Source organism: Dama dama, chromosome X (assembly GCF_033118175.1).
Source record: "Dama dama isolate Ldn47 chromosome X, ASM3311817v1, whole genome shotgun sequence".
Lineage (NCBI taxonomy): Eukaryota > Metazoa > Chordata > Mammalia > Artiodactyla > Cervidae > Dama > Dama dama.
This window is the reverse complement of record NC_083714.1, coordinates 129,918,386-129,943,037: the sequence shown is the minus strand read 5'-3', so window position 1 is coordinate 129,943,037 and position 24,652 is coordinate 129,918,386. Positions and strand designations below refer to the sequence as shown.

Below are 24,652 nucleotides of genomic sequence, written 5' to 3'. Positions count from 1 at the left end.
CTGTTGTGTGAAAAATAGAACTTAGGCGTAATGTAATATTCAATGTGACAACTATAGTTAACACTGTTGTATGGTATATTTGAAAGTTACTTAAAGAATAGATTCTAAAAGTTCTCATCACAAGGAAAAAAGTATTTTTTTCTTTTTTCCCCCTTATATCTGTATGAGGTGATGGATGTTAAACTAGACTTACTGTGGTAATCATTTCACAATATATGTAAGTCAAGTCATTATCCTGTATACTTTAAACTTAAATAGTGCTGTAAGTCAGTTACATCTCAATAAAACGGAAAGGGGGGAGAAACACTGGAAGATAACACACACACACACACAAAGTGGTCAGTTAAAAAAAGAATTAGGCAAACAAGTGTGGAAGCAGGGAGATAGGTAAGGAGAATATTCTGACAATGGAGTGAAGTGGGAGCCACAGTGGAGACATGAGAACTGACCAGACTCTGTAAATGTTCTTGAAGGTGGAGCCAACAGAATTTCCTGGATGTAGGGACAAAGGAAAAAGAGGTTGCAAAGAAGGGTGAAATTTTCATTTCCTGACATCTGGAAGACTTCAAGAAAGAGCAGGTTTGAAGGGAATGGGGGAGAAAGGAGAAGGTGCAAGGAGTAGAACCTGAGACATGCCAAGGGTAGGGAGCTATCCAGGAGAACTTTGGGATCTGGTCTCGGAGACTAAAGTGTGGTACACTGCGAGCTATAGAGACAGGTACCATAAATTGCTAAACGTCCACCATCAAGTACAGTGAATGTCGCCATTTTTAAATTAATTTTTGTTGTAGCAGTTGATTTACAATGTTGTGTTCATTTCTGCTGTACAGCAAAATGAATCCATTATACATATATTCACTTTTTTAGATTCTTTTCCCATACAGGTCATTACAGGGTATTGACTAGAGCTCCCTGTGCTATACGGTAGGTTCTTTTAGTTATCTCTTTTATATATAGTCGTGTGTGTGTATCAACCCCAATCTCCCAGTTTATCCCTGTCTCCTCCTTCAAACCCCCTTGGGAACTGTAAGTTTGTTTTCCACATTTGTGACTCTATTTCTATTTTGTAAATAAGTTCATTTGTACCATTCCACATATAAGCAATTGATCTCGTGATATTTGTCTTTTTCTGTCTGACCTACTTCACTCATTATGACAATCTCTAGGTCCATTTTAACTGAACATATTTACCTTGAAATACAGTGTTGACAAGGCCCTCTTGAAAATGAAAACATGAAAAAGAATAAACTTTTCAAAAAATTAATCACTTTTGTGTTCCTTACAAACCAGTGAATAATAACACTGTTTCAGAAGCCTCAGCATGGAAGCCAAATATTCATGACGTGTTTGGGAGATTACCAAGGGACTGAGGGGAAATAGAGCAAGGTCTGGGGTCTGGAGCACCAGGAGTCATCCAGGCAAAGGTAGAGAGTAGCCAGGGTGATGAGTAAAAACAAAGAGTGTGATATGCTAGTCTAGCTAGAAAAGTACTGTAACTTGTTAAACATCCACTATCAAGCAAAGATAAAATTAATGTCATCATTTTAATGAAATGTATTTACTTTGAAACACAGTACAGACAATGCCTCTTTGTAAATGAAAATGTTAAAAAGAACGAACCCTTTTCCTAAAGTTAATCTTTTTTATCTTCTTTATGAATTAGTGAAAAGCAGCAGTATACTTCAGAAGCCTCAGGATACAAGCCACATATTCACCAGTCCTGCATTTCAGTAGATGTGCATACACACACACACACACACACACACACACACACACACACACACACACATTCACGTCCGAAGTGAGTGAGTGGGAGCAATGAAAAGCTGCTATATGGTGTTTGCTTGATGAAAGAAGTGAAGAAAAGTCTCCAGTAATGACTGTTGCCAGAAGCACAGCTTTAGGGTTTGGGGACTGTGGTTAAGGATAGAGACGAGATTGAATCTCGGCTCTGAGGTTATTTATTGGTTCTAAGTTCTTTGGAAAAAAAAAAAAAAACCAACAGCGATTGCATAGCTGTCTCAGGACAAAATATCTTTGTCCATACAGGGCACGTAGGGACTTGAGTAAGTTAGTTTGGCCTCTTCTGCTTGGGGCGGGGGTAGCTGGAGTGGAAGCTGGTGAACAACCAGGACCTAGGCCTGGCTGAGAGGAAGGCTGAGAGTCCCACTGTCCTGGAAGCGTGACCGGGGAGGGCCATTTAGGTGGGGCTAGATGGCTCTCTGGGAATGGAAGTCTCAAGGTCAAGAGGATGGTGGTTCTCTTCAAACTTACCTACAGATTTAAAACAATCCCCTGAAGTAAGAAATGGCAACCCTCTCCAGTATTCTTGCCTGGAGAATTCCATAGACGAAGAAGCCTGACAGGCTACACAGTCCATGGGGTCACAGGGTCAGACTCAACTGAGACACACACACACAGCAATTCCTATCAGAAGTATTCTCCTTATACAAGCAAACAACATGTGCTTGTGGCATTTGGGTCAGCTTCACCAGACAGCCATGCAGGAGACTTGCAGCATGATGCTTCAACATGTGGGTTCTGGGTCTGACTGCGTGGATTCAAATCCTAGATCCCCCACTGCTTTGCTTAATGCCTTAGGGCAATTAATTAAAAAAAATTTATTTTATATTGGAGTATAGTTGATTAACAATCTTGTGTTAGTTTTAGATGTACAGAAAAGTGATTGGTTATACATAGACATGTATGTATTTCAAATTCTTTTCCCATCTAGGTTATTACCAGAATACTGGGCAGAGTTCCCTATGCTATACAATAGATCCTTGTTGATTATCTATTTTAAATATAGCAGTACATGTCACTTGTACCTTTCTATGTGATAGCACAAAGACGGAAGTGAAGATAAACAAGCAAATATTCAGAGGAAAGATATTGATCATTAGTAAGACGATGCTCAGTTCATACTGCGATTTCATTTCCTTTTAACCCTTGCTCTAGTCAGTTACTCCAGGGTTCCTGACAAAGAAGGTCATGAGTAAAATCTGGTATACATGACTTCTTAACACCTACCAAGTATTACTTGCTTACTTTTGTCAAATGTTTGATGTATTTACTCATTTACTCCTTTTTGAGGTCAATACTATTTCTAGCCCTTTGTTACAGATTAAGTTGCTGACAGAGTAGCTAGTGCCTAGTGCATGCGTGCAGTTGTGTTTGACTTTTGCAACCCCATGGGCTGTAGCCCACCAGGCTCCTCCATCCATGGGATTTCCCAGGCAAGAATACTGGAATGGGTTGCCATTTCCTTCTCCAGGGGATCTTCCCAACCTAGGGGTCGAACTGACCTGTCTTACATTGGCAGGTGGATTCTTTACCACCTGCGCCATGTGGGAAGCCCAGAGTAGCTAGTACCTGATTTAAATTTACATAGATGGAAAATGAAGAAGTTAAAATTTGAACTGTTCTGATTCCAGAACCTGCTTGCTTACTACTGTCCATGCTGCCATAGAGGCCAGAAAATGTTTGTGGAAAAATAAATGTCATTGTACACATCAAAAACTTTTTTTCACCTTTCTAAGGATATAGAAAATTTCCAAGGGTAATTGTAAGGAACAAATGCAGAAATGACTGCAAACCACTCAGCACCATGCCCAGTACACAGTAATTATTACTAGGAAATATACACTAAGAGTTTGGGGGGTATTTAGGAAGACGAGAGTTTCCAAAGGAATAAAAGGATATAATCCACCCCCAAAATAAAACAATCCCTATCAAAAACCCAGCAAACTTTATTGCAGGAACTGATGAGCTGATCCTGAAATTTACATGGAAATTCAAAGGGTCCAGGAGAGCCAAACCAGTTGTGAAAAAGAACATAGTTAAAAATGTACTATATGACTACAGAAGTCAAGACATTGTAGTACTGACATAAGAATAGACATGTACATCAATGGAACAGAACTGAGAGTCCAGAAATAAGCATTTTTATGGTCAAATTTATTTTTGACAAACATGCCAAGACAATTCCATAGGGAAAGGATTGTCTTTTTAGTATACAGTGCTGGTACAATTGGCTATCTACATGCAAAAATATGGAGTTAAACTCTTACCTCACACTATACACAAAAATTAACTCAAAATAGATCATATATCTGGAAGGTAATAACTGAAACCATAAACCTTTAAGAAGAAAACATAGGAGTAAGTATTCATCACTTTGGGTTAGGCAAAGGGTTATTAAATTTGACACCCAAAGCAAGATTCATAAAAGAAATAAATTGGATTTCATCAAAGGTAGAAATTTTTGTTCTTCAAAGATACCATTAAGAAAACGAAAAGACAAGCCACAAACTGGGAGAAAACATTTGCAAATCACGCATTTGATGAGGATTTGTATCCAGAATATATAAAGAACTCTTGTAACTCAATAAGATAAACAACCCAATTTTAAAATGGGTTTAAATAGATACTTTACCAAAGAAGATATTTGAGTGGTTATTAAGTACATGAAAGGATGCTCAATATATTCATTAGAGAAATGCACATTAAAACCACATCTACAAGAATGTCTATAATAAAAAGAAGAGACGATATCAGGCATTGGTAAGGAGAAACTGGAACCTCGTATATTGGTGGTGGGAATGTAAAATGGTTCAGCCATTTTGGAAAAATTTGGCTGTTCCTCAGAATGTTTAACATAGGTTTACCATAGGACTCAGCAATTGCACAAGTAGATATTTACCAAGATAAATAAAAATATTTTCATAAAAAACTTGTACAGAAATGTTTGTGGAAATATTATTCACAACACCCAAAAAGTGGAAAAAAATCAAGAGATCTGTCCATGAAATGGAATTATATTGAGCAATAGAAAGGAATGAACTACTATTGATAGATGCTACATCGTAGATGAACCTCAAGATCCTTATGCTGAGTGAAAAAAGACCACATATTGTATGATGCCATTTATATAAAATGTCCAGAAAAGGCAAATCAGTATAGAGAGAGAGACTACTTGTGATTGCCTGGGGCTAGAAATGGGTATGGGGATTGACTGCAAAGGGGATTGACATGAGGGATCTCTTTGAGGTGATGGAAATGTTCAAAATCTGGATTGGCGTGATAGTTGCACAATTCTTTGTGTGTTAGTCGCTCTGTGGTGTCCAACTCTATGCAATCCGATGGACTACATGTCACCCACCAGGCTTCTCTGTCCATGGAATTGTCTGTACAACTGTAAATTTACTAAAATGTCACTGAATTGTATACCTTTTTTTTTTTTTGGTCTCTCCTCACAGCTTGTGGGATCTTAGTTCCCTGAACAGGGACTGAACTCAAGCCCTGGCAGTGAAAGCGCCAAATCCTAACCATTAGACTGCCAGAGAATTCCCCAGGTTGGAGCCAATATTAATACTATTATTATTAATAGCATTATTTTCAGTGACATTTCTACTTCCAATAAAAGTTTCTGATAGTGAAGCATATTATATATTATTACCAACAAGTTTTATATTTTATTGAAAAATAATTCACATGCCATAAGATTCATCCTTTTAAACAGTACAATTCACTGTTCTTTAGTATATATGTAATTGTGTAACCACCACTAATTCCACATCTTTATTACCTCAGTGGGTTTTCTGAATTGGCTGGTACAGTATAACTATTTAGAATATAAGATAAAAATTCTAAATTTAGGAACTTATAAATTTAGAAGTTATATTTTGTTGGAGGCATTTGGTTCCTAGTATAAATTTAGTAACCAAATGCCTCCACCCAAATACAATATATGGTACAGTTTCTACCATCAACCGATGAATACATTTATTGAAATGTAACTTCCTATTTTAGGTAAACTGTTGTGCCCAAAACTTATGTGATAGAAAAAAAAATATGACAACCTAGAAGGGTGGGATGGGGTGGGAGGTGGGAGGGAGGTTCAAAAAGGGAGGGAACATGTATACCTTTGACTGATTCACGTTGATGTATAACAGAAGCCAACAATATTGTAAAGCAATTATCCTTCAATTAAAAATAAATTTAAAAAGAAAAATATATAGATTTTATTGAAGTATAGTTGATTTACAGTGTATTAATTTCTGCTGTATAGCAGTGATTCAGTTATATATATATATATATAGGTAGGTAGGTTTGCCTGGAGAATCCCAGGGACGGCAGAGCCTGGTGGGCTGCCGTCTATGGGGTCGCACAGAGTCGGACACGACAGAAACGACTTAGCAGCAGCAGCAGCAGGTAGGTTTAATCGCTCAGGTGTGTCCAACTCTTGTGACCGCATGGACTGTAGCCTGCCAGGTTCCTCTGTTCATGGGATTTCCCAGGCAAGAATACTGGACTGGGTTGCCATTTCCTTCTCCAAGGGATCTTCCCCACCCAGGGATCAAACCTGGGTCTCTTGCATTGCAACTGGACCCTAAAACTGAACCACTTTTTTCATAATCTTTTTCATCATGGTTTACCATAGGATACTGAACATAGTTTCCTGTGCTACACAGAAGGACCTTGTTGTTTATCCACTCTCTATATAATAGTGTACATTTAATCCCAAACTCCCAAACCATCCCTCCCCCACACCCTGTTCCCTTTTGACAACCAGAAGTCTGTTCTATGATTCTGTTTCATAGGTTAAGTTCATTTGAGTCATATTTTAGATTCCATATATAAGTGGTATCATGTGGTATTTGTCTTTCTCTGAGAGAAAACATATTCATTTTAATCTTGCTTACATAGTCAATGACCACAGATAACCTAAATATGTACTTATTTCTCCTTACATTATTTTTCTGGCTAGAAATGAAGACCTGTACATGATAGAAAATTTACAGTGTAAAAATGCTTAAGCAGAAATGAACCTTATTGAAAAAGGGGTTAAGAAAGTCTCAAAAATCTTTAAATTTTAAAATACTGATTTATTGGTAATAGGTCCAGTGAAAAAATGGGCTTTCTCAGATCTTTTTTTTTTCACACAGAATACAGTTTATTATATGCACATTTTACTGAAAATCAGGAAGTCACATAAAAAAGCAATAGCTTTTAACAGAAAAAAATTTCAAGTACATTAAGAGATTTTAAGTAGCTTTAGTACATTCACTACACTTTGCTTTTCACTGTTTTTTCTTAAACATATCCCCAAAAAATAATTTTACTTTTGATTTTAGAGTGATTTTTAATTATATTTTCTTACATTTAAGATTTCAAAAAAATGTGTGTACAGACTGTTATGTTCTTGGGATTAAAAAAACACATTAGTGACTCCCAATTTCCGCTGAATACAGTCTGTATTCGCAAACATGACTTTTGAAGACCTTCAGCTTTCATTAGCTGCAGGAAAAGAACAATGAATATTTAGAAAGGAGAAAGAGTAAAGAAAATAGATTCGGATCGGCTAAAAAAAAAACAAAAAACACCTTTGGGCGCTCTCACGACACCTAGCTTCTATCCTGTGCTAACTCCATTAGCGCCACCATGGACCACCTCCCAGGCTCTAGAAACCTCTCTGTGAGAACAAGTTAGAGACTTTGCTTTTGCCATCCCTGGGTCGCAAAACATCCGCTTGAGGGCGCCCTCCTCACCGCCCGCCAGCTCGGTACGCGGCCACGAACCCCGTCACAGGCGAGACGGACCCGGGGCTGACCTCGTCTTATTAAATTATGGAAATCGGTAAAGAAGGACATTCCAACAGTCTATCCTCACACCCCAGATAAGAATCCCAGGTTCCGGGAAACTTTCGGCCATCCCTAGGGGAACCGGAAGTGGGTTCACCCTCGTCAGCGCGCGCCTAGGTGGCATCGCCCGCCTCGTCGGGGGCCTTTGTTGGGGCTGCCCGCACCGTTGCCTGCAGAAATAGCCAACAGGTCTGCCGCGAGTAGCTCCCGAAACTTGGCCTTGTGTTTTTTGGTCAGCCTGCCGGCGGGAACTGTACAAATTAATTAGGAGACAAGTCCAAGCAGTGAGGCCTCCGCTGCTGCGGCCATCCTCCTCTCCCAGGCCTGGGCCCTGGCCAGCCCTCCCGCCTCCGCTGCTCCGCCCTGCACCCGGGGGCCTGCGCGCGCTCAGGCAGGGACGCTGCCGACTTCCTTCCTCTCCGGGCAAGATGGCGGGGGGCGAGGCTGGTGTGACTTTAGGGCAGCCGCACCTTTCTCGGCAAGATCTCGCTACTTTGGTAAGGCATGGCTCTGGAAGTATGCGGAATGCGCTCAGGAGTAGGGATGACCGGGCCTCCCGCGAGGCTGTGAAACGAGGCGGTGCCGGGCGGTCAGGATCATGAGTTAGGAGAGAGACCTGGAGCCCGGCGCCCTAAGCCGCGCTCGCGCTTCCCCACGCGCTTCTGTCAGTTAGGGAGCTGGGCATGGAGCTGTGCGGTCGTGGGGCCCCGAACCTCCCGAATGATTCGGCTAGAAACTTACAATGTTAAGTGTCATTAAGGCTCTTCATTTTGGAAGTTTTGGGAAAGGAGTATCTACACATTCCTTAGTGCTAATGCTCTCAAGGTTGGGGGACCCCGAGCCTCCACATCTCCCATAATCAGTGTGTAAGGATGAAGGACTTTTAGTGCTTTCCAGAATGCAAGATTGTACAGGAAAAGCGCTTTAAAAGTAGAAGAGGGCTATTCAAATGGTAGCGAGCTGTAGGTAACAATGTAAAGCCAAAATTTTGATTCATCTTATGTACAATGATTTAATATAGAAATATTTGATTGCAGGATGTTTCCAAGTTGACGCCACTTTCACATGAAGTTATCAGCAGACAAGCCACAATTAATATAGGTAAGAATAACTTGGAAATTTCATTAATTTCCAGCAAATAATTTTAATCTTTCCCTTTGTGTAAGTACCTGAATTACATGAAGATGCAGATACTCGAGAAATAGATGTTGAGCTCTTGGGAGCAATGCATCTGCTAGATTTTTGGTGGGAGGCCCCTGTTGCCTATGTCTAGCTTATAAACTAGGTGAGAAGAAAAGGTAAAGACTTAAAGAAAACTTTTAATAGCATAAGGGATGTGTAGTCATCTAGTAAAGCAGAGGGGAAATGTGATTGTACTTGCCACACAGGGTTGTTGCAAGAGCAGAGTTTGTGAAAGTTTTGTTTGATATGTGCATAAGCTATAATTAGGGTGTTTTTTTTTCCCCTTAATTGGCACCTGGAACTTTGGAGAAGTTATGTTGACTGAGTGTAAACTTGGAGTATTTGAGAGTCTGTACAAAAACAGTATAAACCTCCTTAAAAGTAAGGCTCTACCTTGAGACTCTTAAAAAAAGTTGTAAGATACGTGCTAGCCTTAATAGCATTACTATAATCATGCCTGAGTTTTTCTCTTGTTTCCATGGATTCCTTTTTTGTGTGTCAGGGCTCTTCCTACTTACTTCGCTCTGAAAATGCTGAAAAGTTTCTTAATATACAAAGTTTCATGCACTTTTTTACAAGGGTTTATTTTAAATGAAGGCACTGTTTTCTGTGATTAAAGATGGATGGCTTTTATTATGCTCAGTATGGTTTAAAACAAGGTTGTCAAGTCACACGGAAAGTTCTCTTCAGTCCTGTATCATAATAAGTTTTTGTAATCAGGGATACATAGGAGGAAAAGTCAAAGTCACTGTTGGTTTTACAGTGATGTTCATAGTGAGTTATGGCTTTGGGTTTTCTCCTCTAAAATTGAAAAAATATGTGGTGTAACCAAATGCACTTGAATTAATTTTTTGTACTTTGTAGGTACAATTGGTCACGTAGCTCATGGGAAATCTACAGTTGTAAAAGCTATTTCTGGAGTCCACACTGTCCGTTTCAAAAATGAACTGGAAAGAAATATTACAATCAAACTTGGCTATGCTAATGCTAAGGTGAGCTGTGTACAGTGAAATGAAAAACTCACTTTAATTGTTGAATGTGCAGATAACAAATCCAAGTCTTTTCTTATTGAAACTTTTAGATTTATAAACTTGACGACCCAAGTTGTCCTCGGCCAGAATGTTACAGATCCTGTGGAAGTAGCACACCCGATGAGTTTCCTACAGACATTCCAGGGACCAAAGGGAACTTCAAATTAGTCAGGTGACCTTTTTTGTGCTAAAAACACTTAACATTTCATATTTTGTTGTGTGGTTTGTACTTTTTGAGATATTTAATTGAGATGTTACACAGTGAACCTAATTGTTGAATGGCTTTATTTTTCCTTTATTTTTTTGGTCCATAATGACAGTAATTTGAAAAGTCAAGTATTTAAAACTACATTAAGACACATACGTGTAAGTGCTCCAAAGGAAAAGTATCACATAAGCAAAATGAAACAGAGGGAAGCACAGCTCATTGGATTTAAGGGATTCTTTTTGCCAGGCTTCCTAAATTTCTCTTGAACAGTGTTGGTTTTGCCTTAGATAAGGGAACAAAGCCATTCTTAATCACCTCTCTTAAATACAAGGACTTGTAACCCATTTATTTTCTGAATATGATTATATATTCTTTATTGGAGGATACTGATATCCACCTGGTGATGTTTATGGTGTTTGGGGATGTCCACAGGGAAGTTGTAGAGCAAGGCAGAGCTGGGGCTAGGGAGAGGTGAATGAGGCTGAGTTTGAGGAGAGGGAGAATGCTTTAAGAAAAAAATTAGGCCTGGTAATCAAGATGAAGATAAGGGCTTCCCAGGTGGCTCAGCAGTAAAGAATCCACCTGCAATGCGGGAGATGCAGGTTCTGTCCCTGGGTGGGAAGAATCTTGGAGAAGGAAATGGCAACCCTGTCCAGTAATCTTGCTTGGGAAATCCCATGAACAGAGCAGCCTAGTGGGCTACAGTCCATGACGTCACAAGAGAGAACATGAGTTAGCAACTAAACAACAACAATCAAAGTAAACAGTGTTATTTATTTACTTTTAAATTAAAACTTTTGGGGGGCATGCCACATGCCTTGTGATCAGGGATTGAGCCTGGGCCCCCTGCAGTGAAAGCTTGGAGTCCTAACTATTGGACGGGCAGGGAATTCCTAAAGTAAAATAAAGAGAGGCTCAAATTACTGTTTTTTTCTTTTCATTATCACTGGATTTTTTGTTTGTTTTGCTTTTGGCATGGCATCGTTGCTGATCCTGTTTTCAGTAAATTTTTCATATTTTGTTCATCTTGGATTTTCTTGTATGAATTTTGGTTTTTTTTAAGTACTTAAATATTATTTGTTTTGATTACTGGCTTTTTGGGTCTACCCTTAAATTTTGCATGTGTGTCAAGTGCCTCACTTGCCTCACCCTTCTTGTGGCCCTTACTAGCAAACTTGTCCTAGAGAGGGCCCAATAATAAGTATTTTCAGCTTTGCAGGTCACAGATTCTCTTTTGAATTACTTATTTCTGCTCTTGTGTTAGGAAAGCAGTCGTGATGTACATGAGTGATTATGACAGTGGGACAGTTTGCTGCCCCTATTTTAGATTATGAGTGTGAGCATACAACTGTTAAAAATAATGGTTCCAAATGAGTAGCATAGTTTTGTTAAGATAGTGCTCTCATCTCTACTTCTCATTGGCATTTCCAGCTTTTCAAGATGCTGGAGAAGTTTTTGGCAGATTTTTTCAGATAGCACTGCCCATTCTGTTAACAGTTTTAGCTTTCAAATCAATGACATTCCCAATATTTACTTTATACCATATTTTCTTTGATTGGATTTGGGAGTTTGTGTTTCTTCAGTTATTTCTATACATGACTAATTTCATTTGCTTTGTAATGATCTGCAGTGATTTTACTCTTAGCCAATGGGTAATTTTTGTTCTTTTCATATTTTATTTTTTTCTCTCCAGTTTTATTGAGATATAATTGGCATACAGCACTGTATAAGCTTTAAGGTATACAGCATAATAATTTGACATACATACATTTTGAAATGATTTTCACAGTAAGTTTAGTGACCATCCATTATCTCATATAGATATAAGCTTAAATAAAGAGAAAAAAATATCTTTCCTTGTGATGAAGACTCAGGATTTGTTCTGTTAACAATTTTCATGTATGACATATAGTGGTGTTAACTATATCTATTGTATTGTATGTTATACCCCTAGTAATTCTTTATCTTAAAAAAGTTGGTGACTGCTTTCATCTGATTCCTTTTTCCCCCAACCCCACTGTTGGTAACCATAGATCTGTTAATTACAAATCTGATCTCTGTTTCTATGAAATTTTTGTTTGTTTCTGAAGTATAATTGAGCCAGTAGGTGGTCTTATTTCTAAAGTCTAGAAACAACAAGTCCTGTAACTGCTTGACTTTACAAAAATAAGAATTATTTGCATATTCTTACGCTGTATTGACATTCTATACTTAACGGGGTTTAATTTTAGGGAATCTGTAACTCAAATGTTGACGTATTGATTGATCTTAGGACTGATGGTTATTTTTTAATTTGTTAGGCATGTTTCCTTTGTTGACTGTCCTGGCCACGACATTCTGATGGCTACTATGCTGAACGGTGCCGCAGTGATGGATGCTGCTCTTCTGTTGATAGGTAAATACATCAGAATTGGTTTCAACAAATCACTGTGAAGCAAATCCAAGACGGAATACTTAAAGGAAAACTAAGGCCTTTAAGGACCACATCCTGTGTCTAAAGGTGACAGGAATGGGAACTAACATGTCACCCAGTATGACATCCTTGTCTTCCAGTGATCTAAAGTCTGTAGTGCATTTTGTCCCCTTAGATTCCATGAAATGATTTATTTAGTTTTAAATTTTTTTGTATGTGTGCATCTTTGAAGTGTTTACTGCCACATTGGTGTATAATGGTTTTATTAGATGCAAATTTCATTTATAATAAGTGCTGAAGTCTAGTAGATGAACTGTGATTTTCAAGTCTGGAGTTGTGCCACCTTATGTGAGCTGGCAAGAGATTTTGTTGCTGTGAGAGATAATTTTTAAAAGTAGGCTGAGTGGATAGAGTATAAGACATACCTAAACATCACTATTTAGGAAGGATGGTCATTGGAGTATCCAGCAAAACATACCTACTTCTTGATAACACCAATGGTTATTTTTTCTTTCCTCTATTTGTTAGGGAGTAGCCTCTGATAGTAGTTGAAATTCTTGGACTGTGTTAAGTGTCTTCCATTAATCACTCCCCACGTCTCAGGAGCTTGACCAGGTCAGAGCATCTCTAAAACTGGATAGAGCCAGGGGCTCTACCTTAAGCTTGAGCAAAAGCCAAGGGCAAACCCTGAAATGCCAGACTTGTAGATTTTTAAGTTTCTGGCTTAAGACCAGGAAAGAGACTCTAATAATCAGGAGACTCCAGTGAATGCAGGCACAAGGGGTGGAGCAGGGGCAAAAGTTGAATGCTTGGCAATAATCCAGGACTTTTGTTTTGAATAGGGTTAGGGCATTCAAGCATTTCCTTTTTTTAGATGTCAGGTAGGTGTTTTGTTTTGGTTTTTTTAATAGTATAATATACATAGCATAAAAGTTAGCACTATAGCTATTTAAAGTATACAATTTGGTGATATTAAGTACATCTACAGTGTTTTACAAGCATCAGCGCTATTGAGTTCCAGAACATTTTTGTCTCCCTAGAAGGAAACCCTGTGCCCATTAAGAAATCACTCTAATCCCCCTTTCCTTCACTCCCTGGCAACCACTAATCTGCCTCTTACGGATTTTCCTATTCTGACAGATAGTTCTAGCTAATTCTCATGCATCTTTTTTATTCTTTATCATCTAGCTGGTAACGAGTCTTGTCCTCAGCCTCAGACATCTGAACACTTGGCTGCTATAGAAATCATGAAACTGAAGCATATTTTGATTCTACAAAATAAAATTGATTTGGTAAAAGAAAGCCAGGCTAAAGAACAGTATGAACAGATCCTTGCATTTGTTCAAGGTAAGAAGCTATAATACCTAATAAAAATCTTCCTCAGTAATGGTAAAATAAGCAAAAGCTTTAAAAAAAAAAAACTTTGGTCTTGGGAATTCCCTGGCAGTCCACTGGTTAGGACTCTGCTTTTACTCCGAGGGCACTGATTCAATCCCTCAGTTGGGAAACAGATCTCACAAGCTTTGTGGCATGGGCACAAAAATAAATATTTTTTAAGATCCATAAAAAAATTTCAGTCTTAGACTATCCTTACTGATCAGCTACTTTTAGAATTGGAACTGATAGTGATTTATCTTTAGTGTTCCTTTCCTTTAATAACATGGTGTTTTTCATTTCAGGGAAGACATCTTATTGTTGACATTAGATTCTCTCTTATCCTTGTTTTTCTTGTGAGAAAGGTTGACTTCTTCTGCATCCAGTTCTCTCATAACAAAAAAGAATGTCTCATTTTGATTAAAGCCTCATTGTGTTTGGTACATTTCTTTCATGAACCATAAGGAGCAGATATTATGTATGCCATTAGTCTTTGATTAGCAAGAGACTATAATTTTGTTTTGACTTTTATTGGGAGATCAGTTGCATGTTATTAGAAAGGAGATCCAACCAGTCCATCCTAAAGGAGATCAGTCCTGGGTGTTCATTGGTAGGACTGGTGTTGAAGATGAAACTCCAATACTTTGGCCACCTGATGCGAAGAGCTGACTCATTTGAAAAGACCCTGATGCTGAGCAAGATTGAGGGCAGGAGGAGAAGGGGACGACAGAGGCTGAGATGGTTGGATGGCGTCACCGACTTAATGGACATAGGTTTGGGTGGACTTCAGCACTTGGTGATGGACAGGGAGGCCTGGCGTGCTGCGGTTCATGGGGTCGCAAAGAGTCGGACACAACTGAGCGACTGCACTGAACTGAAGAAACCTTTCAACTAGTAAAATGGTCTTTCCCAGGAGTGTTAAGTATTTTAATCCTTTAAACAGTTTTTATCTATTAGTAAAATTTGAGTTTTTTCCCCTTGAATGCAATAGTGTTAATTTTCAGGAGTAGAAACAAACATAGAATACTGACACTTTTCTGAAAAGAATGACCATTTTTGCCTGTTGCTGTGGGTATATGTGGGTATATTTAGGCATCTATTTTAATAATCTTAACTGTTTCCTATAATATATAAAGAACAGGCTCTATAAAACTGAAAAATTTTGATCTTTTGAAAATTTTGTCTTATAGGTACAGTAGCAGAAGGCGCTCCTATTATCCCAATTTCTGCTCAGCTAAAATACAATATTGAAGTTGTCTGTGAGTACATAGTAAAGAAAATTCCAGTACCCCCAAGAGACTTTACTTCAGAACCCAGACTTATTGGTAAGTAATAGAATTTTTATCTGATCTTTACCACATTGCTGATTCCTCTTTAAGGGAATCACCAATGATTTCTGCAGAGGTGATAATAAATTACAGTCTCCATGAAAAACTTTTTTTTTAAGTCAGTTAATTCTGAGATTGTATTAGCAGAGTTAGATTGCATTACTGGATAAGAATCCTGAATACAGACACAACTTTTAGCCTTTTTGTGCTTGGTATGTGTTATGTTACATGATCAAGATGGAGCAATAAAGTATGCCTTATGGAATTATGTTTTAGTTAGAAACAGGATATTAGGACTTACAAATGATTTCATTGTACCATTAATGAAGTTATTCATCTCTCTCATTTGTTTAAGTTTGTGGTATCAATATTGGTATAATTTGATCATTTAAACTCATGATTTGTACATGGATGGTGGAACCTTTTCACAACAGACATTTGAACCCTCTGAAGCTTCACCTAGGCGCCCCCCAGCCCTTTCTGTGTGTTGTGGGCAGGGTTCTCTTGGATTATTGTAATGAGTACCCCTTGTTAATGGTTCCTGTTCTCAGGACTGAAGTGCAGGTCACATAGTCCTAGGGTTGTTTTGAAGTTTTGAAACTAAATCTTTTTGTTGCAGAAGTCATATAAAGGTACATGACCAGAAAGGTCCACAATTCTTGCCTCACCCCTTAGCCCTGAAGTTACAGTTAACAATTGGTGTGTACTGTTTGTGCACCTTTCTCTTTGTTCATATCATCATGTATAAACATAATACGTTTCTTGTTTCAGTTTTTGTATGTGAAAATGGGATCATACTATGCATAACTAGTCTTTTCTTTTTTCCTGAACAACAGATGAAGGTTTTCCTTCTACATCATTACATATACTCTTAACATTCTTTCTTTTTTTTCCAGTTTTTAATTTTATATTGGGGTATAGCCAATTAAGAATGTTGTAATAGTTTCAGGTGGACAACAGAGGGACTCAGCCATACATACACATGTATCCATTCTCCCTCAAACTATTCTCCCCTCTAACAGTCTTTTTTTTAATAGCTGCATGATACTCCATACTATGGGTGTACCATAATATGCCTCCTATCAATGTACTTTTAAGTTACTTCTGCTTTTTCTAGCATAATTAAAATTGCAGTATACTTAGCTGGAATAATAATTTTAAACTTTGTGACAAAGTCTCCTTGTGTAAATTTTATGTGTCTACTATTTAAGAAAAGTTAACTTACAAAAAATAAATTTTTCTGAAGTTAAAGTGAATAGAATTGGCTTTAATTTGTTTTGTTTTCTTTTAGTTATTAGATCCTTTGATGTCAACAAACCTGGCTGTGAGGTTGATGACCTTAAGGGGGGTGTAGCTGGTGGTAGTATTCTAAAAGGAGTGTTGAAGGTAAACTGGATTTTGATTGTTGTGTTTTTGCTTTATTTTTTCTCTTGTCCTAAGTAGGAGAATAGTATAGACACTCAAATTGAAAAATAATTTTTTTCTTCATGGTGTCTAGTACTTGATGTAGATTTCTTTGTTTACCAGTGTATCTTTTAAGTGTGTTTGACCTCAAACTTTATAGGCTTCTATGAATATGAAGCACATTTTAAATTGGCAATAGGCTTATATGATAGGTTGTTCAAAACATTTGGATGGTTCTGAATTTGAAGATCTCTTCCACATCTTTTTTTTTTTTGAATAGTGATCTTTGAAATAAGGATGACCTTTCAGTTTCGTGGTCTTCCTCTTAGGACTTTTCGTATGTAAGGAAAATGGTATTGTCCCACAAATTCTAATTATTAATTTATATTTTTACAGGTGGGCCAGGAGATAGAAGTCAGACCTGGTATTGTTTCCAAAGACAGTGAAGGAAAACTCATGTGTAAACCTATCTTTTCCAAAATTGTATCACTTTTCGCAGAGCATAATGATCTTCAGTATGCTGCCCCAGGAGGTCTTATTGGTAAGGCTTTTCCTCTCATCCCTACAGGGGTTTTTTTTGCCACTTTATTTATTTTTTTTGAAGGGTAATTACTTTACAGAATTTTGCTGTTTTCTGTCAAACATCAACAAGAATCAGCATTTGATGTTTAATGATTGAGCAGGGTAGGGGAATGTTTATGTGGTTAAGCTGTTGATTTTAGGTCATATGATGATTTCATATGCTTGTGAAAATTATTTTTAAACATAAGAATTTTGGTTTAATTTTTAAAGTAGCTCCTTTTTAGCAGTACCAAAGTAAATTTTATGGCCTAAAATGTAAAAATGCCTAACCATAGTTTTTTTTAAACATGATTTTAGGGTAGTGTGGTTTTTTTGTTGTTTTTGTATGATTTTTCAAATGGAGAGTTACCCACACATGTCAATTAAATCATGATAGATCATAGTTAAACACTGAGGTGGGAATTAAAGATTATAACTTCCATTATCTTGCTGTTACTGAAATAATATATGGGTTTCCTGGTCTCATACAGTAGTGTATTACCAGATACCCAGAAAAAGGCAAGATACAGTGAGAATTAGTCAGAGGTGTTAATAACTTTTGGATTAAAGAAAATGTTTGGTGTGAAGGAGTTCGTCTTTTTGTTCTCTGATGTTTGGCTCTTTAATTCATTTTTCTATTGTATTTTGTAATTAGGAGTTTGCTGTGTATAATTTTATCCTTTTTGTTTGTTTTGTAAATAAGGAAACTCTTGGGACTTTTAAGGTTTAACTTATGGAACTTTTCCAACATAAAAGTACAGAGAGTAGTGTAATGTGTGGTCATGTAGCCACCACGCAACTTCAAAGATTATCAATACAGTTGTTTCTTAGGGGGGATGTGCTGCATGGCTTGCAGGATCTTAGTTCTCCAACCAGGGATCGAACTTAGGTCTACAGCAGTGAGAGTGCCAATTCCTAACCACTGAACTGCCAGGGAATTCCCAATACTTAACCATTCTTGCCTCATCTTTATGTCTTCTCTCCTCCATGAAAGACATGCAGCTAAAATTTTTTGAAATCAATCCCAGGAATCACTTAAAATCTTTAAGCTATCTTTTTGATCATTCTTTCAGGGGAGAAATGGGGGTAAATATCCTGCAAACTGCTCATGAATTTTGTATTGTTTCAGCCTTCATTAAGGATATTCAGATTCATTTTTTATTTAGGCTGTTATCTCTGTTTGTCCTTTGCTTACAATTTAAATCAAGAGAATCGTCCTCAAATACCCAACTAACTTGTGGGTTTACAGTTCTCTTCCTTCAGATAACTATTGTCACATCTACGTAGCCAATAAACGAGTATGAAAATATAAGTTGTGTATTAAAATGTGTAGGTAGGTATGTGCTGTACTAGTTTGAATAAGGTTTTTGGGTAAACGGAAATAAAATGTTGGACCACATATATCTTATTTTGGATCAGGAGTTGGAACAAAAATTGACCCCACTTTGTGCCGGGCTGACAGAATGGTGGGGCAAGTACTTGGTGCAGTTGGAGCTTTACCTGAGATCTTCACAGAATTGGAAATTTCCTATTTCCTGCTTAGACGGCTTCTAGGTGTTCGCACTGAAGGAGACAAGAAAGCAGCGAAAGTAAGTGCTTCAAGTGCCAGTGACGTTAAGACCAGTTTTGAGGTTCATACTTTTAGTTAACATAGGATTAAGAAAAGAGAGAAGGTAAATAAATTTGACTTCCTGAAAATCGAGAACTTGCATGTGGCAGTCTAAAGTAAAACAAAACAGGAAACAGTATGTCCTATATAACAGTGACATGATAATTCCTGTTATCTGTATGTTTTTCTTAAAAATCTTAACTGAAATCAGGTTGGCAGAGATGAAAAATTGCTGATGTCTTTTGTTGGTAAGGTGGTAGGAAAATAAGCAGTTATTTGGAAAGCATCTTCTTGATTTGGGGGTTTATTTTTCACCACTTGATTTCCTTAGGTACAAAAGCTGTCTAAGAATGAAGTGCTTATGGTGAATATAGGATCCCTGTCAACAGGAGGAAGAGTTAGTGCAGTCAAGGCTGATTTGGGCAAAATCGTCTTGACTAATCCTGTGTGCACAGAAGTAGGAGAAAAAATTGCACTTAGCCGAAGAGTTGAGAAACACTGGCGGTAAGTTTATTAGCCTTTGTCAGTGTCTAATAAAAAAGACATAGCTTACTTAACACACTCACAAACACACTTTACCTTGAACGCAACAGTTACTGTACCATGGCTTTAATTCTCAACTGTTTATTCGGATGATTTTGAAATCTGTATTTCTAGGCCCGATTTGTGATAGACACAAGCTATGCAAAAACCAGTGAATTTAGGTTTAATACCTCCCTTTTTCTGAACTGTTTGAGAAATAGGTTGCCCCTTTATCTCTTAATACTTTGGTATATATTTCTTAAAAACAAGATTATCTTATATAACCACTTCAAGAAGCTTAACATTGTTAAAATACTAAAGTCTATAGTCAGTTTTATCACTTGTTCTGATAATGTCGTCTGTCTTCTTCCTGTCTAGGGTCATGCACTGCATTTAGTTTTCATGGCTCTTTGATCTCTAATTTGGAATTTCCTCAGCCTTTCCTTGTCTTACTTGTCAGTGGCAATTTTGAAGAATACAAGCTAGTTACTTTATAGATTGTTCCTCAATTTGGGTTTATTTGATGTTTCCTAAGATTAGGTTCAGGTTATGTATTCTTGGTTAGGATATTTTCAGGTAGGTGGTGATGTCTCCTCAGGGAGTCATAACTAGAGATGCATGTTATCTGATTGCTTCTTGTTGAGGTTAATTTTGATCATACAGGCAAGGCATTAGCCAGTTTCTCCACCCTATAGTTACTCTTTACAGTTGTGAATTAGTATTCTTTGGGGGAGACCCTATGCAAATAGTCTGTTCCTTATCACACCCCACCCTCCCCCCAGGGGTAGGGATTTAGCTTAGCATCCACTGATGATTTTTGTCTGAATTGAGCTTGATTATAGTGATTACAAAATGGTGATTACCCATCTCCCCAAACTCTAACTCTGTCACTCATCATTTGTCGTTTGACATTCTTTCTTCCCCATTATTAACTTACCTAGTTATAATATGCTTTCATGGAGTCCTATTTTATTCAGCAGGCCCTTACCGATTCATTACTGTACTTACTTATTTTGATGTCTAGAATTTGTCCAGGAGACAAACTGGCTCCTATGTCCTGTTGGTATTTCCCCATATTTTTTAACCTATTATTTTATTAAGGGGTCCATCTCTATGACTATCATGAAACCCATGCTAAATTAACAGTGACATATTCTGGAGGTAACTACACCCCACTATGGACTTTTGGGGAATAGCCACTGTATTCTCTCTACTTCAACTGAAACCTAGACTCAGGCGACATCAAATCCTTGCCCTCCTATTTCTGGAGAATGCAAAAGCCAACTATATAAGAGGACTTTTCAGAGAAAATGACTTTTATCTTCCCAGAAGACAAACCCTCTACTCTGCTTTCTGAAGCAGATCACAACCCCACGGACAGTTTGGGAGCTGCGGAAGCTTCAGTATGTCTCTGTTGGGTTTGTTTTTTAATAGTTCCTTGCTTTCTGGCTCAAGTTGTTCTGAAGTCACCTTGTGTGTCTCCCCTGCTCCAGTTTAGAATTGGCCATTTCTCCAGGGAGCCCTGGTTCCTCTTAGTGGGAAGTGGTGTTAGAAATGAAGATTTGGGTGCTAGGTGTGCTAGGACTGCAAGAAGATCCAACCAGTCCATCCTAAAGGAGATCAGTCCTGGGTGTTTGTTGGAAGGACTGATGTTGAAGCTGAAATTCCAATACTTTGGCCACCTCATGCAAAGAGTTGACTCATTGGAAAAGACCCTAATGGTGGGAAGGATTGGGGGCAGGAGGAGAAGGGGACCACAGGATGAGATGGCTGGATGGCATCACCGACCCGATGGACATGGGTTTGGATAGACTCTGGGAGTTGGTGAGGGACAGGGAGGCCTGGTGTGCTGTGATTCATGGGGTCGCAAAGAGTCAGACACGATTGAGTGACTGAACTGAACTGAGGTGTGCTCACTTCTCCAAAGGTGCTGTTTCTTCAGGGCCCTTTGAGTGGATAGAGCTTGGAAACATACACATATTGTTGACTCCTCTTTTCTCTTTTCCTGGTTAGGTACTAAATCTACCCTTTGCTTTCTATTCTGTGTGACCTCTCTGTAGCCCATACCATCATCATTTCACACTTAAAAGTTATTGCAAAAGGTTGCTAATATGCCTCTTCTACTGTTATTTAAGCATTCAGTCAAAATTAATCTTCCTAGAACATTTTTTCATGCAGTACTCAGTAATTTCTAGTAACTTCCCACTACTTTATGATTCAGGACCTTTGTGGAAGTCTACTTGAATGCATTTTAAATTCCTCCTGCTTAGTCTCATATAAACCTTCTACATTAGACTGTTTTGTGTCCTGATTGTCCACATAATTACTTAAATCACCTTTGGTTTAGTTTTGTTTATTCCTCACTATCTACCTCCCTTATTAAGGCTTCCCTGGCACAGGGCCTCAGGATGATCTAATCATGTACTGTTCAGAAGATCTGAATTATTTCTAATTGAGACAGAGTTAAACCTTTAAATAAATCATCCTGCTTTGTGGTGATTCATGCCTGCTTGATCTGACTCTCATGTGATTATACTATTTGCTGTTATAGACAGACTGATTTCCAGTGTATTTTTTATCTTTTTTTTTTTTCCTTTTTCCCAGTGTATTTTTAAAGAAAGGAATGATCTTTGTGTATCTACTAATATTATAAGAGGATTCTGTCCAAATGAAATTTTAGATGTTGCTTAAAAATAAGCAAGTATGTTAAAATTGTTAAAAGAAATGTTCTTTAGATTTATTGTTTTTAACCCATGCTTAGGTAAGTTCTTGTCTGGAACATACAATTTAGATAACAATCTGTCCTGGACTAAAGCAGACACTGAAACAGATGGAGCAGAAATCCGTCTGCTATTGAGAGTAATCTGTTTATAGATTATCTACTCTAGGTCATCTCTTAATTTCCTTTACCAGTTAAAGTCATGAGAAAGCCATGTGACCTGTTGAAGTGCTGCGAACTGTTAAAAAAAATAATAAATTTTTTTTTCAAAAAGGAAAAAAGAATTTTAAAAAATCAGACTGAAGTGGTTTGTATGTTAGCATGGTTCCTTGGGTGGACTGGAATGTTCTTCATTAGTGGTTCTGAAGGGGCAGGTGTATTTGCGAAGTTGAGCATGTTTATAGTAGCAACTTTTTGTTTGCTTTTCCTGTCAGTCCTTCTGGCCAGAGCCCATCTCTGGGTCTATGAAGATAGTGTGAGCTTTCTTTCCGGAGGAGCAGATTTTAGAAACATTCAATTTGAGCAGATAGGCAAGTTGTAAAACTAGTAAAACTAGTTGTGTCATGTGATGATGTGGTAATGATAATGAAGCGGATATAAAATTCATGATTTCTTTTATTTTCATTTTGCAGTTTAATTGGTTGGGGTCAAATAAGAAGAGGAGTGACAATCAAGCCAACAGTAGATGATGACTGAAGAATTAAATAACAGATTTGGATGAAGTTGGAATTTCTCTTAACAACCTAGGGGTATATTTTCAGAACAATACTGGGAAAGTAATTTCACAGCTCATTACCTTAGTAGTAGCTGTAAGGTTATTCTCATTTTTTGGTGATGAAAATTTAACCTCTAGTACTGAAATAGAGCCTACAATAAATGTAGAAATTAGCATCATGTTGGATTGAATCTACATTTTACCAGAAATTAATCATTCCCAAATAATGTCTAATTTATACGTCAGTGCAGATTTGAAAGGAAACTGCTACAACCAGACTTTGCTGTAGTAGACATACTACTGAACCTGTTTGAAATAAAGTCTTTGTTCTTATTTTTCATGATTCATCTTTAAGTAGCTCCAGGTTTGAAGGATTGTTGTAGCAGTAAAAACTTGACAAATTCTCAAAGACCAACTTCCCTTTCCCCATATTTTATGTTGCTTTATTTTTTAAAATTTTGAGTGAAAATAGACTCAAATAAAATTATCCTTTCAGGCATGAGCGCTTGTTTCCATGGACATGGCCTTTCTCTCCCCTTTCCCTTTCTGGACTAGAGCACAGGAAACTAGAGCCCGAAGTTTTCAGCTACTCCACCTGGTGCCCTGCGATTGTCTCTGCATTGCTTTACACCTGAAACCCTATAGCCTTCTCCCATTGGAAAGTATTGTAAACACCAGATGATTTTAGTTAAGTAGCAAAGATCTTTCCAGGCTTTATTTTATGTTTTATCTTCCAGCCTAATTGATAAGATTATGATGTATATCCTAATATTAGTAATCTTTGGTAGTTGGAGGAGGTAGCAAAGGGTGAGCCCTTTGGGTTTTAACTTACTCTCCCTTTTCCTATACTTTTCCTGTGCTGTGCATTTTAATTTTGCTTATTTTATCTTTCATAAAATTCTGTTGAAGCAGTGGTTCTTAACGGGCTGATACTAGCATTGTTGGAGAAGTTTTTTATTTTTTTTAAAAAGTGCTCCATGGAGATTCTGGTTTTAATTGGCTTTGGATGGAGCCCAGGCGTTATTTTTTTTTTTAAAGCTCCCCTGTGTTGAAAAACAAATTTAGAGAGTTGAGAAGTAGGTTTATCAAATAACACAGATTCTTACTATGTTTGGGTAGTCTGATAATACTCTTTAGTTTATTTTTCTTAAATTTGCATTTCATGTAGGACTTTATTCTGCAGTTGTAGCCTTGTGCTCTTTTGGGCATTGGACATGCTGACATGTAGAAGTTTAAAAGCTCTGACTCTGGTTGTTAACGTAAGTTTTGAGGAAGCATATTAATATTACATAGTTGCTTGACTTTGAAAGGTTGCATTATAGCATGAGAAACACAGTTTAATGAAGCAAGATTTTAATCCAGACATTGATTTTATGTCTAACATAAGCACCTTCTACCTGAAGTTCTGGAGTAACATAAGACCCAAGTTGACTTGTTTGTTGTAATTAATCTCATGTCAGAACTATTTCAGACATGCACATGACTTTCAATAAATTTGCAAAGCACTGTACTTACTGTAAATGGGAATACACAAATATGAAAACAACAGGCCATATTTTCATAGAACCTGAACTCCATACAGTGATTCTCAGTAAAAGTTGTACCTGGTTGAGAATCTGCCTATAGTGTGATGTTACTGATGAAAGTAACTGTATATGTGAATCCTCTTGTCTCTCCTGTTAAAATATTTTCACAATCTGACCAGTTCTCACCATCTTCACTGCTGTTGTCCTACTCCCAGCCACCAGTGGCTCTCACCTAGAATAGCCCTGTAACAACTCCTGCCTTCCACACTTGTCCCACTGCAGTCTCTGGGGTAACACAGCCAGAGTTACTCTTTTTGTAAGAGAATGCTATGTATTGGGTTAGCCAAAATGTTTGTTCGGGTTTTCCCATAACATTGTACAGAAAACCCAAACGAAGTTTTTGGCCAACCCAGTAAA

General features: G+C 37.7%; 1 protein-coding gene across 1 annotated transcript; it reads left to right on the top strand.

Annotated features, from left to right (window-relative positions):
• Positions 1-7,993: 7,993 nt before the first annotated feature.
• On the top strand, positions 7,994-23,211 carry EIF2S3 (eukaryotic translation initiation factor 2 subunit gamma). Its single transcript, XM_061137260.1, has 12 exons — positions 7,994-8,140; positions 8,681-8,744; positions 9,690-9,817; positions 9,907-10,028; positions 12,365-12,459; positions 13,666-13,824; positions 15,042-15,176; positions 16,471-16,565; positions 16,980-17,124; positions 18,564-18,733; positions 19,085-19,257; positions 22,627-23,211. The coding sequence occupies exons 1-12, from the start codon at positions 8,072-8,074 to the stop codon at positions 22,688-22,690; spliced, it is 1,419 nt and encodes a 472-aa protein (XP_060993243.1). The 5' UTR covers positions 7,994-8,071; the 3' UTR covers positions 22,691-23,211.
• The last annotated feature ends 1,441 nt before the right edge of the window (positions 23,212-24,652 follow it).